Genomic DNA, 19681 nt, shown 5'->3' with positions numbered 1-19681 from the left:
AATTACCACATCCATAGTGGCTTAAAACAACATGAATTTATTATCTTACAGTTCTGTAGGTTGGCAGGTTGACACTGCTCTCACTAAAGTCTTTTCTTTAGGGGAGAATCTCTAAATTTTCTTGGCGTTTCTAATTTCTAGAAGCCCCGTGTTCCTTGGCTTGTGACACCCTTCCATCTTCAAGGCCAGCAATGGCCTCCAGGGTCTTTCTCTCACTTCCTCACTCTGACACCGACTCTTCTGCCTCCTGCTTTTCAGGACCCTTGTGATTATACTGAGTCCACCTGGATAATCCAGGCTACTCTTCCATTTTAAGGTCAGCTGATCAGCAACCTTAATTCCATTTGTGGCCTTAATTCCCCTTTGCCAAGTAATCTAATATATCCACAGGTTCTGGGAATGAGGGCATGGACATCTTTGGAGGGGCTTTTTGTCTACAATAGCTAACAGCTATTGAGAACTAGGTATTGTTCCAAGCATCTCACTCACATAGTTGTCAAGAGAGATTTTATCTTACCCTCTTTGCAAGCTTGACAAGTCAGCCTGCCATTGTTTCTTGAAACTTGGTGGAAGACATGAAACTCTGGGATTAGAGACAATAAAACTTTATTCCTTTAGCTATAGCAGTAGCCAGAGTATCAACATTTTCTGAGCCAGTTCCCTGAGCCCCAATTCACAAGAGCAACGCAAAGAGGTCCAGATGCTACCTGCATATGCAATGGATTATATAATAGGTGAGGACCCTGAGGAATCTAGTTATTTTATAAATTATGGTATGTACTCCTGTCCTTTGCTTTTGAGAGGACACTATCTCTGTTTTTTTCTATACAAATATCCTTAAAAAGATAGTCTGGAACAAAAACCAGTCAGTATCTGTGCTCTTAAGACATACAGAAATGTGAAAGATTACTTGAGAGTTTGTGTTCCAACAATAGCCCTCGCAGTAACACTGTGAAATAGTAGCAATTATAATCATCTTCCTTTTACAGGTAAGGAACATGAGGGGCAGAAATGATAAGTAACAAGCCTGCTAAGTAGCAGGATGGAGTTTTGAACCTGAGCTACCTGGCCTCACAGCCCATGTTCTTAGTCTCTGCTCCGTGCTGCTTCCATCATACCATGTACTCAGGTTAGCACATGTACTCCCCTGAGGTTTCCTTCATGTGTGTCTATAATATGTGTACTTTTAAACTTGTTTGTATTACCCATTGGTTTTTAAACTCAATGAGGGTTTAATGGAACTGTGTCTTTATTGTTCAGGGTTTATATATCCAGTGTTCAGATCAGTCTGGCCTATGTTAGGTAATGAATAAGTATTTTAGGAATAAATCAAAAAATATAGTAAACGAAACCCTCATAGAAAGGAACCTTACTTCCAACCTACATTCTTAGATAACACCAAATCTTTGTTATAGAACAAGCATTAATCAAGTTGGCCTGTCACCAGATGATGGTGATAGGAGTCATTTAGTGTGTTTTTGATGTTTATGCCTAATCATGTCCATTAAAGTAAAGACCGTAAGTTTTGGAAGTGCTTGAGAGAAGATGCAAAATGTGATGATGGCAATCAAAGTAGAGCTAATTTTAAAAATTAAATGGGTGAGAAAATGACAAACATTCCTTGTGCATATGGGATAAGTCCTTTGGCATAAAAATTCTTTTTCAGGGAAAAAGGGAATTAGACAAACCATGAAAAGTGCTCCTCCTTTGCAATTGGCAGTAATCAGGAAGTGTTGAGGAAAAGTGATTGCAGAAATGAAAAAAAAAAGTCTTTTGAGTGTGTGCAGGAGGGTCAGCAAAAACATTGAGTGCATATTAGGGCCTAACGCTAATTCAGGAGAATGCTAGGAGTTTGCGAGCTTAAATGCTAAGCTAGTGAATACAAGTGGTACTGATGAAAATTCTGTTACAGGCTAAAGTATGTAGCTGAAACGAATCTTTTTTGATGGAAATATGCCCAAATAGAAAGTCCATCAGGAGAAAGTGTGTTCTGTTTTAAAGCTTTGAAGGACCAATTCACTCTCTTTTTAAAAATTTTTATTGGAGTCTAGTTGATTTACAATGTTGCGTTAGTTTCAGGTGTACAGCAAAGTGAATCAGTTATACATATACATATGTCCACTCTTTTTTAGATTCTTTTCCCATATAGGTCTTAAATTTGGTGGAAATGTATCCAAGGATAGCAAAGCTTAAACTCCTCTCTGTCAAATGAACTTAAAAACAGCCATTCAGTACCTAATCTGTTTGTGAGTAAAAACAACTTCAGAACATGCACTTGAAAGGAAAACGTTGGTTCTCATTTTATAAATACCAGTAATAGAGGACTTCTATGAATTTTATCTTATCAATATTACTGTTTCAAATGCAATTTATATTTATACTAGTCACATGTGGTAATCGTCAGAGCAAGGAGTTTTATTTTTTAATACTTAAGCATGAATGCTTATGTAAATAGTATCTTCAGGTGCTAGTCATGGCATAATCAAAACACACCTTTTGTTTTTTAACCTGCTATACCTTTAAAACTTATTTAGGGTCACTGAATAATAAAATGGGGATGTCCTATGACTTTTCTTTTTTTAAGTTTGTTCTTCGGTAGGTCCTGTATTGCTTTACATCATAAGCAACATTTTCAATTCAGAAATCAGAATGCCTAGCATAACACATTAGCCAACATTTCATCTTTGTTAGAAGACAAGATTCCTCCTCTCTCAAGCTAAGGCCTGTCATGAATCTGATTCCCCAAGGTGAGGATGAACTGGAAAGATCCCAGATAGCGATGGCGTTGATTTATCACGTTTTGTGCTTAGGACGAAGTGCTTTAAACGGACCATCTCATTGAATCTTCACAACAACCTGCAAGGACGTTATCCCCGCTTTATCAATGAGGGGATGGAAGCTGGGAGAGATTGAACGACTTGTTTGAAGTTCCATAGCCAGTAAATGTTAGACCTGGGTTGGGATCCCAAACAGTGTGGACTCTAAAGCTCCAGCTTTTAACTGCTACGTCTACTGCCCTCTGCCAAAAAGGGCAGGGTTGCAGTGCTGGAAAGCTAACGGATTGTGATTGAGATGCTGCTAGGACACTGCATGGAAGATAGTATTGAGGCTGAAATTTAAAGGGTGAAGGAAACAGAAGGAAGAGTTAGTGCAGAAGTCTGGGGATTTGAGAGCAGGATAGATCTGGGGTGGAAGAACCAGGGCAAAGTTCAGAATGTGTCTGTCAATCTGGAGGGAGTGCCTCTGAGTGATACTTAGCAGAGAAGTTTAAAGGAGAAGAGCACCTCACACGGCAAACAGTGAAACCATGGAACTGATGAGCAGAACTGCAGAATTTAATGTTCTTTCTTGGATGGAACTTGGTAATGTCTACATATCTGTTTGGTTTGTGACATCAGGCAGAACTAGTTGTAAGCTATATTCAGCATGATTTGTCATCAGAGGGGAAATGATCCTGGACAACAAACTCTGCTGATCTGTGAGCTCAGAATCTGACTGTGGCAGGGAGGAGAGGCCTGGTATTGCACATGGTTTTTTTGCTAGTGGTTATTTAATAATGTAGAATACATTAAAGTCTACTTCTAGTTTATGAAGTTATACATCAGAACATTGCTCCTGATGCTGGAGATTGGATTTCGGTTTGTATGTATTATAAGACCCTGCCTGATGATTCTTTGAACATTTCCACGTGGTTTCAGGGTTCGTTTTAGCACCATGTTGTTAGGGTAGTGGGACATTTTTCTTGGTGACTGACCTTCCCCAGAGTCCAAAAGAGGAAGCTGCAAAGCTTTCTTAAAGTTTAAGCCAGATTACAGGGGAGAGGATTATTCTAGAAGGAATAGTACATTAGTGGCTGTGGAGGGGGGACTATCAATTAACAGTCTACTACTAAGATGCTTAGATATTTTCCTCTGGAGCTCAAAGAGAGCTATCTGGGCATGTGGGTGGTGACAGATGACATTGGAGTGGGTGAGAACACTAAAAGAAAACTAGTAGAATGAGTTAAAACACAAACACACACACACACACACACACACACACACATACACACATACATGCAGATGGAAATCCTAGAACTTTGGTTTTCAAAAATCAGAAGATGACAAGAAAATTAAACAAACAAACAAGAACAAAAACAACAAGAAGAAAGGCTAATCTGGGAAGTGGAGGAGAAACACAGATATCTTTCTATGACAGACCCTAATAAGCAGTGTGATAAATCTTGGCAGTATCAAAAAAGTAAGAACTCAGGGCTTCCCTGGTGGCACAGTGGTTGAGAGTCCGCCTGCCGATGCAGGGGACGGGTTCGTGCCCTGGTCCAGGAAGATCCCACATGCCGCGGAGCGGCTGGGCCCATGAGCCATGGCCGCTGAGCCTGCGCGTCTGGAGCCTGTGCTCTGCAACGGAAGAGGCCACAACAGTGAGAGGCCTGCGTACTGGAAAAAAAAAAAAAAAAAAAGTAAGAACTCAGAGGTCTCCATGAGATTTTGTGCTCTTAGTTAGCGACAGCTGTTTCAACATAGTGTTAAAGATAGAAAGTAAATTCTAGTGCACTGAAGGGAACAAGTAGAGAAAGTCAGATTTTTATGGTGATTTATGTAATCACATTCACTAGTATTATATGAATATTTGTTATCTGCCTATAGTTTTAGGACTAGCGTAATTAATTGGGAGCAGACTCCTATGCATAATTTTATCCAGGATTTTCTTTTAATTTCCAAGTAAATTTGACTCTGAAACATTTGAGTTTTCTTACTTCTGTTTTCAAGGCATATTAAAGAGTTGTGGTTGCACACGTTAATGGATATAGCCTCATGACAAATTATTTTGCAAAAATTGAGACCATTTAATTCATTGTAAATAAATCTTATTATCTTCAAAGTTAAGCAAAAGAATATTTTAGTTACTGAAGGTATTAACGGCTTCATTGAGGTGTAGTGACATGCAGTATGCTGCACATATGTAAAGTGTAAAATTTGATGTTTTAAGATATGTATACACCCATGAAATCATCACCATAATGAGCCTATCCATCACCCCCAAGAGTTTCCTGTTGCTATTTTTTTAATTTATTTTTTAATCAAAGTATAGGTGATTTACAGTGCTGTGCCAATCTCTGCCGTACAGCCAAGTGACTCAGTTATACACAGAGACATTCTTTCTTTCCTGTTGCTATTTTTAATCCCTCCTATATGTGTCCCCAGGTGACTACTGATCTGCTTTTTGACATTATAGATGAATTTGCATTTTCTAAAATTTTATGTAAGTGACATGAATTGTACAACATATCTATTTTTTCTTCCTTTTTACTCAGTATAACTATTCTGGGGCTCATCCACGTTGTAGCACGTATTGATAGCTCATTTCTTTTTATTGCTGAACAGCATTTTATTGTATGGATATACCACACATTATCCATTCACCTATTGATGGACATTGGAATTATTTCCAGTTTGGGCGTATTGGAAGTAAACTGTTATGAACATTTGTGTACAAGTCTTTATGTGGATATATGCCTCCTGATGGTATTCTCAAAATATAGAACTGTTTATGAGATAAAGGTATAGAGCAGAGAGACACAGTTAAATTATCCCTCAATAGTTGTTAGAACAAAATCCAGGTTTCTTCAGTGCTTTGATAGAAGGTTATTATGTCTGTAGTAGCGTAATCTAATTTTTAAAATTTTCTTTTTTTTTCCTTCTGCCAGCCGTAGACATGGTTCCCTGTATCTATTGTTAAGCCTGTGAGCATCTGAGAAGCTGCCCCCTGTGCTTGATCCCTCTGTGTTTCACTCTGTTCTCAATCACTTTATCTGAATCTGACTCCATTTGCTCAAGAGTCTTTGTCTGGCTGAAGTACAGCTTTGTTACTCGGGTCTGACTTCTCTGCCCTTAGACCTCTGGAAACCAACCTGTCACCAGCTGCCTACTTAGGTCACCATTGCCTGAGATCGTTGGCACCAGCCTTCAGCTGCCCCCTCACCACACCTGCTTAGGCTGCTAGTCAGGTTTTTGCTGTCTGATGACTGCCCCTGGCTGTACCTTCTTTATTCCAAACTCTTAGACTCGCATCTGGCCCATGTCTAGAATTTTCTCTCCGTGCCATTTGAGCCACTCCATATTCCAGTGTGCGGCCTGATTTGTTGACTCAGTCTTGGGGACCTGACTACTCTCGGCTCTTGGAGAACTCCAGCAAACAGAAGTGCCTCTGTTTTGCAACAGGCTTGTCCATAAGTCCCCGTGTTCCTACAAGTAAATGGCCCCAGACCTGCTGCTGCTATTGCCATCTGCTGGTGGCAGGCAGAGTTGGCGCAATGTTGTTCTATTGCCTGGTTTGTTCATATTTAAGGAAGGTCTCAAGGTAAAATCTTAAGTAGAAGTATGTCTATTTGTTATGTACTTGCACTTTGTATAATTCTCACAACGATACTCTTCTCCTTTATACGCTTCAGCCACACCAACCTTCATTCTATCCAATATGCTAGCCTCATTTCCGCCTTAGGACCTGTGCATTTTTTGTCCCCTCTTCTTAGAACAATATATCAATACTTCCACAGATCTTCAGACAGCTAGCTTCTACCATTATTCACATCTCAGGTGAGATGTGATTACCTTAGAGATGCCTGCTTTGACCACACTCCACCCATTTCACCCTACCAGTCAATCACTGTCTTACTCAATTATTTTTTGGTAGCATTTATCATTTACTAAATTTCTTTCATTCATTTATTACTTGTTAATTAACCTCCTCTTCCTACACACACTCACAAATAAATATAAGTGCCATGAGAGCAGGGAGCAAGGAGCTTGGATGACAGAACAAACAATGCTTGTATTGAGCAAAAGAGATGCTCAATAAATACATACTTGTATAAATGAATGCATATAGTACCTCTGTCTGCCTGTCGAAATCCTATTTATCTTTGGAAGTCCAACTCAGATACTATCTTTTTCAAGAACTTCTCCAACTAAATCTGTTTTCTCTCTCTTTCACAGGACTTTTTATTCTTTCTTTATTTTTTCTGTTAAGCTGTCATGTTTCCATGTAGTGGATACAGGGGCCATACTTGACTTATCTTTAGTCCATAGGTCAGAAGCACAGGTAACAACCTGGGCTTGGGACTGGTTTCTGAAGTAGGGATGGAGGATGCAGTGTTGTAGGACTGAACCCTCCTTAACCTGTGGAATCTGATTCTATCTTTGGGTAGATGGTATCGGAATTGAGTTGAATACTGGGTCACTCTGTTGGAATCCAAGAATTATTTATAGACAGTGTGGGACAAACCCTCCCACGTCCCCGCCCCACATGCACACATGTTGAAATTGGCTCCAGGAACCTAAGAGACTGTCCCTCATTCCTTCTTTCTTTTCTGAAGCAATCATAATTCTGAATCTGGTGTTTATCATTCCTGTATGTGTGTGACTGTGTGTGCATTTTACCACTACTGTCTGTCTGAGTGGATGTGTGAGTATCCATTTGCAATCTATGGTACTTCTGCTTGTTTTTAAGTAGTATATGGTAAGGGTCATTCTACACCTTATTTGTTCCCTCAACATTATGTTTTTCAGATTATCCGTGTTGATACATGTAGTGTTAGAATCTAGTGGTAAGACTATTTCAGTTGTTGTATGGTATTGCTTTTTAGAATTATTTCACAGTTTGTCAGTTATCTCGGTGAAAGGCTTGCAGTTTTCTCTTTTCATTCTTACAAAGAATACTGCAGCAAATATTTTTGTACCATTATTTTCTTAGCATCCTAGGGAGTTAGTCCAGGGTTTACATGGGAAAGTGGAGCCAGGTTGCCTGGGTTCGAATCCTTACATTGCCGCTTGCTAGCTTTCCCAAGCAGCACTGAGCACCAGCTATATTCAGTCCTTCTGCACATGCATGCCCTACGTCAGCCTCTGGCAACAAGTTATCAGCTTGGCCTAGATGCCTTTGGCTCCGGTGAATCCTGCTGGATCCAGTTCCCAAATGCCACTGCCCGTGGCTTCACATGCAATCACTGCTTTGCACTTATGTACCATTTCTGGTCCATGGAGAGGTTTATTTTCAAGCCTGGAGATGATTTTCAGGTTTTCCTTTTAATATTTTACTTAACATTGCTATGTGTTTGAGCAGAGGGAGTGCATCAAAGCATGTACTTACTGTGTCACCTTAAGCAAACGTTGATAATACCTCTACAACCTTTTAAAATAAGCACAAATCTTAGAATCACCTAATCATAGATTTTCGGAGCTGGAAGGGATTTGAGAGATCATGACGTCCAATAACCTTATTTTATAGGTGAGAGAATTGTGGTCTTGAGAAATTAAAGTGATTTACTGATGTCATATATTTAATTAATGGTGGAGGCAGGGCCAGAACCAGAGTCTGCAGGTTCCCTCAATAGTCCTTTTTTTTTTTTTTTTTTTTTTTTTTTTTTTTTTTTGTGGTACGCGGGCCTCTCACTGTCGTGGCCTCTCCCGTTGCGGAGCAGAGGCTCCGGACGCGCAGGCTCAGCGGCCATGGCTCACGGGCCCAGCCGCTCCGCGGCATGTGGATCCTCCCGGACCGGGGCACGAACCCGTGTCCCCTGCATCGGCAGGCGGACTCCCAACCACTGCGCCACCAGGGAAGCCCCCCTCAACAGTCCTTTTGATACTGCATCTACTTTTTTAGTTTTCTCTATCTGAGCTATATTTACATGTAATATTTTATTTTTAACAAAACTCAAAAAATACATTAGAATTAAGCAATTAGAAATATGATATGTTGGATTTTTAAACTGATGTGACATGTTTTCTTTTGAACAATATTGCGGTAAAAGCAAGAGTACAGCATTTACTGCACTGAGCTGAATATATTTTCATTAGAAGGCACAATGCCTTTTGACTCTGTAGATTCCTGCTGCATTTGGTTTCCTTGACTTTCTGCAACTTATTAGGACAGGCCCATCAATAATGGCGCTGATACTTCCAACCTCCTACAGCACTGGGTCTGAAAATGAACTGTGATGGATGGATATGGCCAGCATTTACAGTGATAGCCTATATTTCTGCTGTCACGTAGAAATGGCAGGTAGTTTAATTTAGAAAAAAAAAATTACTGAGAAAGAACAAGTATTTCTTCTAATTAGGATTTCTGGACTTTTGTCGGATATGATTTTAGAATCTGACATGTTTGTTAAAGCCTTTGGAATTGTTTTATTCTGTTTCTAGATCTTTTAGCTGTGCCTAAGCATCCGTATGCTGCTATGGAGAACTGGGGACTAAGTATTTTTGTGGAACAAAGAATACTGCTGGATCCCAGTGTTTCATCTATTTCTTATTTGCTGGATGTCACCATGGTCATTGTTCATGAGATATGTCACCAGGTATGAGAAAAAGGATCAGGTGTAAGTATAATTGCAAACTATCAAGAATGTAGAATGATTTCAGATACTTAGATTAGGAGCTAAGTTATTATCCTCCCAGTTAAGTTTTAATTGTATAGAGCACCATGTAGTTCTTTTTGGAAGATAGGTTGTTCTCAAGTGACGGCACAAACGAAAGCAAACACACGGATCATATTGAATAAGTAACTGTCATTCAGTTTAGTTGAGGAGTGAGATGGCACTGCTACCCAGCAGCCTCTTTGGAGACCCTATCCACTCACTATTCTTTGTCAACCTTGCTGTATTTTCTTGTGATTATTGGTGTGTATATATGGAGAGTGCAGTGATGGCAATGATTTATTGCATTGCTGAAAGATGCAGCTGAGTTTTGTGTACATGTCAAAATTTGCTTTTGCTGAAATCAATTTGTTATTCCCCTTCTCCCATCACACAGACACTTAGGAAGTCTTTCACTAACTCTGCGACAGCCTCTTTGTTCTCAAATGATTGATTTTTTTTTGTCTTGACATGTTTAGAAATTCATATGTAAATTAGCCAGCTTTATCATGAAGCTAAGATAAAATTAATTTCATTTTGATTTTATGTACTTTCTTACAATGAGCAGAAGGTATTACAGAGATTTCACAATGCTTATTAGAATCTTGATTGTAGCGAAAAAAATAACTGAAAATAAACGTTTGTGCTAATAAAAAGCAATCTTTGTCCTGATTACCAGAAACTATGGATGGTTTTTAAGTGAAAACACCAGAAATCACAGTGTGATACTGTACAACTTCAATTTGTTACCAACCCAAAATCTTTTTAAAAAGCTTGAAAACCTTAAGAAAGATTGAGGTGGAAAATGTTGTTAGTAAAAGAGGCTGAACAGCTAAATGACAATACATGAATAGGGACTTCATGATAAATTGTTCTAGGCCATATGACCCTTTACCTGTATGTCAGCCTTCTGCAGTGAACCTGTAGACGTTTGTACCTGTCATGCTGGTCAGCTTGGGCATGTGTTCCTTGCTGCAGAGACTTAAGGGGGTCCATTGCAGAGATAACCAGGGCTCCTCTATTGTGCTAAAAATGGTTTCCAGCTAAACATACAATTCTTTGACGCAAATCAATGTCCTTTTGAACGTTCCTAGAAACGAGTTACATGTAGAGTTCTGCTGAAATAAGAACACACTGATAATTTTTTCTAGAACTGGATTTCATTTGTTCCAGATTCTCAGTTACTTTCTTGTTCTAGCTTAGTGGTGCTCGGCTACTAACTATGCGGAAATGAGCCGGAAGCTGGGAGAAACACATAATAATCTCCACTATCATTGCCCAATTATTTTCTACATTACCGTTTCTCCTCACCTATTTATTGTCACAATTCTTAAGACAGGCTTTCAGTTTAAGGGAGAAGAAACATTACTTTCTGATCAAGCACAGAAAATGTTTTAAATATCATTTGTTTTGTGGTCATCAGCGTATTCAGAGTTATCTCTTCTTTGTATTTCTATTAGAGATCCTCTTGAGTAAGTGATACTTTATTAATATTGAAATGCTCAGCCACCAAGCTCTTTCCTCTAGCTCCTAAAGCTGTAAAGCTATGATGTGATACTTGTCTGACTGCCTTTTCCTTCTGCTTCTTAAATAACTCACTCCCACTTACAGTCTTCACACTAAGGGTTACTTACAAATGCCTATAATCCTCTTGCCTGAGGCTTTCTCATGGCTTCTTCTTATCATTAAAGTCTGAGCTCAAATGTCATCTGCTTAGAGAGAATCTTTTTGTTTTTACAGTCTAAAGTGACCCATCCTCCATTCCTATCACACTTTAATAAGATCTGAAATTGTGTTGTTCATTTGCTTATTTTTTATTTTCTATCTCACCTAATTGTCCCTTCCTCCACAATAAAGTGTCAGCTGCCTGAGAAGGGACATTGTCTGACTTTTCATCATTAAATCCCAAGTCTGTAGGATAGTTCCCGCGTATAATGTGTTTTTGTTTTGTTTTGTTTTGTTTTTTAATGAAAAAAGAATTCCTTTAAGCTTTGGTGAACTCAGCAAGGATTTCAGAGTAATGTATCCAGATCTAATCAAAACACCAATTATAAATTACAACATTACTTTCCTGAAGGGATCTTAGAGACTTTTTTGGTCCAACCCTCATTATCATAGAATCATGGAGAGTCAGGTGTGGAGCATCTTAAAGCCTTTATTAGTTCCTTCAATCAGCCGATGTCTGTGAATTGCCTCTGCCACTGGAAGGCGCTGCTTCGGTACTTCCTGTGATGAGCTCACCACTTCTCGAGGTAGTATTTTCCATCTTCATCCATTTCAGTCTGTTAGAGGGTCTCCTGCATTTTTAGCAATGTCTACCAATCTACAACCCTAATTTCCATCCATTAATACTGATTTGTCCCCTGTAGGGCCATAAGACCCAAGCCTTTTCTTCTTCTGTATACTAGGTCTTCAAATATTTGAAGACAGCTGTTGTCAGTTTTTTTACCCTGAGCTCTTTCTTCTCCAGGTTAAATCTTCTTGTTGTGTTCCTTGAACATTTTATTTTTGTTCTTCCCTGAATGCATTTATAGAAAATTAGTGTCATCCAAGTAGTCAAATAAATCAGTGGTGTTGCCACAACGTATTTTAAGATCACAAAATCAATTGGGGAATGAATTCCAGTTGTGACAATCATAGTTTAATACATTTACTTTTAGATAAAATAATTCTGGGATAGACGCGATTTTATCTGATGCCCATTCATTTGTCACGGCAGTGGTTTGGTGACCTCGTGACTCCTGTGTGGTGGGAAGATGTGTGGCTGAAGGAGGGATTTGCTCACTACTTTGAGTTTGTTGGTACAGACTACCTCTACCCCGGCTGGAACATGGTAAGTGCACTTTTTAATTGTTTGGAACTCTAAGTGAAAAGTTGATCCTGTGTTACATTGGGCTTATCTTATCACCAGATGTGACTGAAAATACCAACCGATGCATGAAAAAAAAAAAGTTAGCTATCCAATAAAAGGAAAAGTAACCCAAAATGTAAACAGTACTATTCCAAAATATTTTTGTTTATTAGAACTAAATAGAATCTGATTGGTTATATGCTGATTGCAAAATGGTACAAGTTTTCTAAATAGAAATATTTTAGATTGCAGTATTTGATAACAAAGATAAATTATCCCTTAAAATAGAGAAGGTAACAGTAACCAATGAGTTATATTTTAAGTATATAGGATGTTTCAATATACAGAAAAATGAGAACTTAATATTTCTTCAATGTGATGAACTAAAAAATTAGCTAAAATTTTTGATGCATTATTGCTGTTTTTACTTTAGGATTAAATGATTTAATAAGAGGTCACTATAAAGAGCTGTACACATTATACCCATACCTGTACGTCTGAACCTGAAGTAGGATTTGTTGTACCTTAAGCAGTGATGTTCTAGAGCATCCTAGAAGAAAAAGTGGAGGGAGGGTATGATTTCTATATGTCATTTAATATAAGTTTTTCATTTAGTATAAGCTTCCATTAATCAGTAAGTGACTATGTTATTATGGAGTAGAACCCAGGGTATATGTTGTTTGGGAACTTGAATTTTAAATTTATTTTAAGTGGCACTACGTAAAAGTTGCAAAGTACTGACACTTGTCAACTTCCAGAAGCTCAAAAGCTTTCACCTGTGACATAGCATGAGTGATAATATATATTTATTTCACACCACTCTTTTTTGATGTTTAAATTATTATGTGATTATCTAGTTATCTGTCATGATTACAAGTATGATCTGAATAGTATTTAAACCAAGGCAAAATATAAAGATGTCTGTAAGTCATGATATAACTTCTCTACCATAAATTCAGCCAACTCCTGCTGAGTAAGAAAGGTGATCTTACATATCTCAGAAGAAATGTTACAATTGTAATATCATATTGATATGTTTGAATTATCCAGTTTTGCTTATATTTTATAAAGGCAGCATGGTTCATTTGCACAAATGTGTGAGTTAATTTTACTTAGCCTTATGTATCTAGGTATGCATTATATATTATACAATTTAAAAAATCTTATTTGAACTGTTTTATTATGGCATTAAAATTAATTAAAAATGCCTTTAAAGAACTTTGAAGAAAAATCATCAATACCATCAATATAATTAAGTAATTTTTAAACAAATATGAAATTTGAAAACTGAAATGTTTAAGGATATTGAAATATTTGTAAAAATATATTTTGGTTTTTAGTTGACTTTCAACCAAATTTGTTTAAAATTATCATTTAATTTTCACTATGCTGTGGATTATTACTGATTTATAATTCTATTATGTTTCAATATTAAAAGATGTTAGTATTACAAATGGCATGTTACTCATATAGGTAAGCTTTTTCTTTTTTTTCAGCTCATTCAGCTATCTATGACAAAATCCTTTCTATTCATCATTATAAAAATACATCTTAGGTTAAAAAGGAATCAACAGAATTATACTAGAGGTGAAAACTGACAGCTTTTAATGGTTTTAGCATGGCAGTGAATCCCAAGTTTCAATGTCCTCATACTGGATTTTGTCTTTGAATAATTTTGTATATTCCTTCATTATCTTTATCAGTTAAGTTATAAATGGAGAACAATTTTATAAGAAATATTGAAAATGAATATAGAGTGTAAATAACACATCTGAGACTTTGTCCTTAACAGAATACATACCATGCACTGGAAGCATAAAAACCTTGAGCTGGTAAGATATTAATCCATATGTTATAATCAAAAATAGCAATTAATGATGGATTAAACTAAGAAATGAAAGAATAAGGTCCATCACAGTTAATTAGGCAATAGTGAAAACAGGTCTTATGTCTCTTTATGTTCGGATTTTAAAGATTACAAATACTGTCTGATCATTGGCTGCTTTTGCTTTTTTAGTAGTTTTTTCAATTTAGGTTGTAGAGTACCTCAATATATTAAATTTATAAAACCTGTAAGAAGAGACTCTAAACAAATTCTCCTCCAAGGATCGTTAATATCTTCTTTGCAAACAAAATTTTAGGACTAAGTTAGCCACATAAGTAAGAAAGGATATTAAGTGACTTTAAGGCTGTGTCAGCACTATTTTTCATAATGGCATCAGCAAAAGAGTGAAAGAAATACTAGAAAGAACAAGAGTGATGGCTGTGTTAGCAGTAACTCATACTGTTGTGATATGCACAGAAACTCCCCCAGGAGAACAAGGCTTGGGCTTCACTAGAACTTAGCCTAAATTAGAAAAACCAGAAGTCAGGCTTGTGTCAGAAGTAAAGAAATTCAGGAAGCTGACCTCTTTTGCCTCTAATCTCAAAAACAGTGCTTTAATTATTTTTAGACACCAAGGCTCAAGCACTGAAATACAATTTCAGTTTGCTAGGGAGATCACTATGACAGTCTACCTTCGATGGAATAGCAATAAGGAAGCCCAGAATTACACTGTTATTGTTAAGGAAGCTCTTGCTCTGATTTAGGATAGTATACTTGTGTAGCCTGCTTAACTGTCTGAGGTTGTATATATGTGTGTGTATGTGTCTACAGTCAGTTTCTGCTAAAGCAATAATCAGTTTTTACATTAAAAACACTACATGGAATAAAAACTACTATGAAATTTTGTTCCCCAATAAACTGATCAAGTATACTATTTTATAGATATGGGCCTTTACAGGTAGTATGATACAAGGTCAGGAAATGGATAGGCAAGAAGAAATTCAGATTCCAAGAAAGGCATTTCACTTCTTTGACTCACCCTTAATATTTGAGAAATGGGGGCCATTATACTGACTTGGTAAGCACACATAATTTTTGTGAAGATAAAATAACTTTGGAGGTCTTTGAAATGCATGAACCGCTATACAAATGTGAGTAGGTATCATGGACCTGGAAAATAATAAATGCTCCATTACAAAGGGGCATTGATTTTATGTATAAATACCCTAACATTTCCAACCCTAGTAATCTATTTTGACACCCTAGATTTCTAACAATTATGTATAGATTACAAAAAGTTTTCTGTAATCTTTGTATCTAGACTCAGTCTCCCCAAATCAATGCTTATCTTTTTTGGCAATGTGGACTATTCTATAGGAACATAAGCCTTATATCATGTTTCATTCATCAAACAGAAGTGTCAAGATCAACAGAAGCAACTTCTTCAGCTCAGGGCTGGGGTTAGATTTCATAGGTTGAGTAGTCCTTTTGCTTGATGTTATTTGATCAAAGTTGGTTGTTAATGACAACATTATTGGATGATTAAGTTACAGTATGCTGTTGATGGCCGTCCAAAGGGAGAAAAGAAAAGACTCATGCTGCCTAGTTACTATTCTTCAACAATTCTTTATCATTTAAATTTGATAAAGTCTATAATAAAAGAGCTTCAATACAGGAAAAGGATGAATAGTAAAATGATACCACGAAGAACTCCTTCTTTTACAGACCTGATGCCGATGCAGGCAAAATCATATCCCTGGTGCATATTGCACAGGTTTTCACTATAATTTGTATCTGTATGACAGGTGTAACCTTTAATTTCCTGCATGTAGCCTTGTAAGGACGTACTTGCTGTAATGAGAATTATTCAACATGAGTGTATGTTCTTTTATTAAATAATTTGGGATTAAAGGAGATTTACACAGCAATAACTTTATACACTGATAAAGTCTGCAGGCTGGGAATTCTTCCTGAATTTTTATGAGGGCACATACCTGGGCATAAAGATAACTATTAATAGAGAATCATGCAACTAAACTTCATTATGCTAAATACTTAGGATATCTCAAAGTGTGTTGCCCAAAACTTTGATAAATGTTCTCAATTGTTTTTATCATGGGCAGGACTAAAATAGCAAAAATGAATTCTGCCATTAGACTCAGTATCATTTTAACGTGCTCCAACAAAAATTGCCTGCTAAATTTAATAGGCATTGCAATAAAATTACCTTTACTTCTTAGATTATTTTGTTTTTATTCAAAAAGAAGTTGAGAAAATCATTGGTGAACTGAAATAGATACAGAGTTTATTGAATTCAGTTTTTTTCCAGTTTAAATGTAAAGATATACTGCTTAATTATTCTAAACAATAATAAACACTCTAGTACTCAAGAGAGGGGAAAGTAGAAAATTAGAGAGAAAAAATTGTTTTGGTTAATATTTTACTTGTTCAGCTGTTCATGTCTTAAGTCCATCTTTGATTTAATGTCTGTAGGGAAGAAAGCTTTCACATGCTTTTCAAAGTTAGTTAATATACACTTCAACAGTAGTTGGTACATTGGTACTATTGCCTATAATTCATCAATATCAAAATATATTTGCCCAGGAGGGCTATGGTGTCAAAGATAGACCATTTGGGAATTAAATATTTATTTTAGAATCTTACTTTATAAATACTGAATACCAAATAAATGTGTATATACACATACATCATATATATGTGATTTTCCATAGAGTTGTATTTTGTCTATTATAAAAAATCCACATATAATATTCTGCTCCTGAGAAATCAGTAAATTAGAAGGTGATCCAATTGTTTTCAACCTGGTAGATGACGTTTTATTCTCAAATGACTGACATATTGAATGTGAACATTTTAAAAGCTTCTGATGGCTAGTCCCAAGGGTCTATGGTATTTTTGATCCTTCTCAGTAGCTTAAAAGTGACATTTACATTGAAAGACTAGAAGAAAAGTAGAAGGGGTGCTCACTTGGGTCTCCTGGGGGTCACAGTCTTCAAAATAGACTTCTTCTTTATGCTTTCCCTTTACTCTTCCCTCCGAACCCCTCGCAAGTCATTTCTCTTTGTGCTGAAAACATCAACTTTTTTTTTTTTTTTTTGGTGCGGTACGCGGGCCTCTCACTGATGTGGCCTCTCCCGTTGTGGAGCACAGGCTCTGGACGCACAGGCTCAGCGGCCATGGCTCACGGGCCTAGCCGCTCCGCAGCATGTGGGATCTTCCCGGACCGGAGCACGAACCCGTGACCCGTGTCCCCCGCATCGGCAGGCGGACTCTCAACCACTGCACCACCAGGGAAGCCCCATGTATGTTCTTAAAGGATGATTTTTTAAAAAGCCATTTATATTCAGAAAGACACTGTTTCAGGTTTTGTATATTTTAAACTTGGAGATAAAAGATAAATGAGCATTCTCTTCAGAAAAAAGTATTTCTTCCGAAGACTGTGTTCAGGTTTGCATGGTGTCAAGGTCTTTCTGCATTTCCTTAGGAATTTCAAAAGTAACCAATAAATTGACAGGATTAGACACTTCCTAAGAAGAAAAGTCTTCTGAACCTGGAGCCTAACAATAATGCAACGCTATCCTTTCTCATATCTAGAAATAATATAGGAAAAGTTAACCCATTCATTCCCTTTTTAGGTAAGAGCAGTTTGCAAGCAAAATATTCCAACTTGCTAAAAATGGTCAGACATCACTTGATAAACAAAAAAATTGGTGATGCCAAAAATTTATATCAAAATGATGAAATGTTCTGTTAGACATCATTGTTCTCAAATACTTATGATTTGCAATAGCAGATTATACCAGTTTAATCTGTCCCTTTTACCACGCTTAGTAAAAACGTTTATCTTCTTATGATACATGAATTGTTCAACACTTGATATCATTCAGTATCATCTCAGATATGTTAAAGAGAATTTGCTTTGCAAAATCTGTAACATGAATACAACCAAAAAGGAAAGCTGGGGACTAAGAGGACAACCAAAGAATAATTCATTATTTTTATAATTATTAATCATCCTTAACCAGGCAGCTATATGCTTTAAAAGATATTACAACACACTCATTTCTAAACAAGGAGTGACTGTCTCAGTCCATAACACTTTATGGGACTTTTTTTTTTCTTCCATTTCATCAAGGTTACTTCAACACTGTTCAGCTGTTGCTAGACAAGGATGTGATAAATGAAAGTAGTGAGTTCAAGTGATATGAATCAAAAAATGTAAAGGAGCTTCCTGTCAAGAGAAAGCAAAAAGCAATAATTTGAGGTTGATGAAGATTTTGCTTCAGTTACTCCAGTAACACTTGCAATAATAAAGGCTTACGTAGCATTTACTGTGTAACATTAAACACTTTACGTATGCTAATTCTCTGTGAAATAGAGTAAGACCTTCTGCTAGGTATCTTGAGAGTACGCATCTTTGCTGTCATTTTTCTTAAGAGTCTGAGAGTGTGGTAATGGCTACACTACCATGCAGGCCACCACTCAGGCAGCTCTCTTCAACCATGAGTCCAAAAAGATGATTTGGGGTAGAACATGTTTTGACACTGAGCTGAATAACCTCTGTGGATCTGCCGTTCACAGTTTTAAGTAAGCCCTTTTGAAACTATTTATATCTTTAGCTTTTTACCTTTCCCTGGGACTAATGAAATAAAATTCTTTCTAATGATTGGAGTGTTATCTTTGTCATATTTGTCTTTAAAAATGAAGATATGTGGGGATGCTTTTCTCTAAGAACCTACTTCAAATCCACCTGTGTCCAATTAACTCCTTTAATCATTTAAAATTTTCTCTTCTCAAGATTTTATTTATAGTTCAGTGATGTGTTTCCTGAGTGCTGTTAACATTAATTTTATATAAACTAGTTTGATGGATTGCTGCCACTTTTTTACCATTCCATTCAGTTATACATTTCATTCATGCTGTTTAATTAATTCATTCAAAGAATTATCAAGTACCCAAAATGAGACATTCACTTTGCTAATTTCTATGGAATAAACCTCATGGCTTATTAGCAGAGACCTGCTATATATCAGCTTCTTATACAACTGTATTTTATCTTTAGTGTGGTGGTTTCAGTTAGAAGGTGTGGGTAGATTGAGGATTTTTTTTTTTTTTTTTTTGCTCTTAGTTGACCAACCGTGCTCTGTCAGAAGTTGTTTTGTTTATGCAGTAGCTCAAAAACACAGATCCATAATCTCAGTCAGACTGTTCGTATTCATAGATACGTTTGGAAAATAAAATTTAGCATAGTAAGTCTCAGAGGATTAGCCAAATAATGGAACAGGAAGAAGATTTAGCTACGTATTATTATTTTTATATTACATGGATCAAACATGTTCTCTAATATTTACTTAGATTTACAATAGCTATTAATTTTTATTTAGAATTTGAGTATCTTTCTGCTCAGTTAAGTTCTGTTCTTTCCCTAAGCTTCACAGCTTTGCTTGGAAGATAAGTGCTTTAAAAAAAATATTTTTGTACTTTTGGTTGTAGTGGTGCTTGTGGTGATGGTGGGATATTTTCATCTATTTATTATTTACTTCCCAAGTTTTCTGATTAAAGAGAGGGTTAG

At 36.7% G+C, this 19681-nt stretch overlaps 1 protein-coding gene across 1 annotated transcript in view; it reads left to right on the top strand.

Moving 5' to 3' along the window:
• TRHDE (thyrotropin releasing hormone degrading enzyme) overlaps positions 1 to 19681 on the top strand; it is a 398446-nt gene that overhangs the window by 195897 nt on the left and 182868 nt on the right. Inside the window, exons 4-5 of the mRNA XM_019918769.3 lie at positions 9201 to 9355; positions 12132 to 12245. Of these exons, the coding sequence (XP_019774328.2) occupies positions 9201 to 9355; positions 12132 to 12245 (269 nt within the window). The remainder of the gene's footprint in view (positions 1 to 9200; positions 9356 to 12131; positions 12246 to 19681) is intronic.

This window comes from Tursiops truncatus, chromosome 11 (assembly GCF_011762595.2).
Source record: "Tursiops truncatus isolate mTurTru1 chromosome 11, mTurTru1.mat.Y, whole genome shotgun sequence".
NCBI lineage: Eukaryota > Metazoa > Chordata > Mammalia > Artiodactyla > Delphinidae > Tursiops > Tursiops truncatus.
This window is presented reverse-complemented; position numbering and strand designations above follow the sequence as displayed.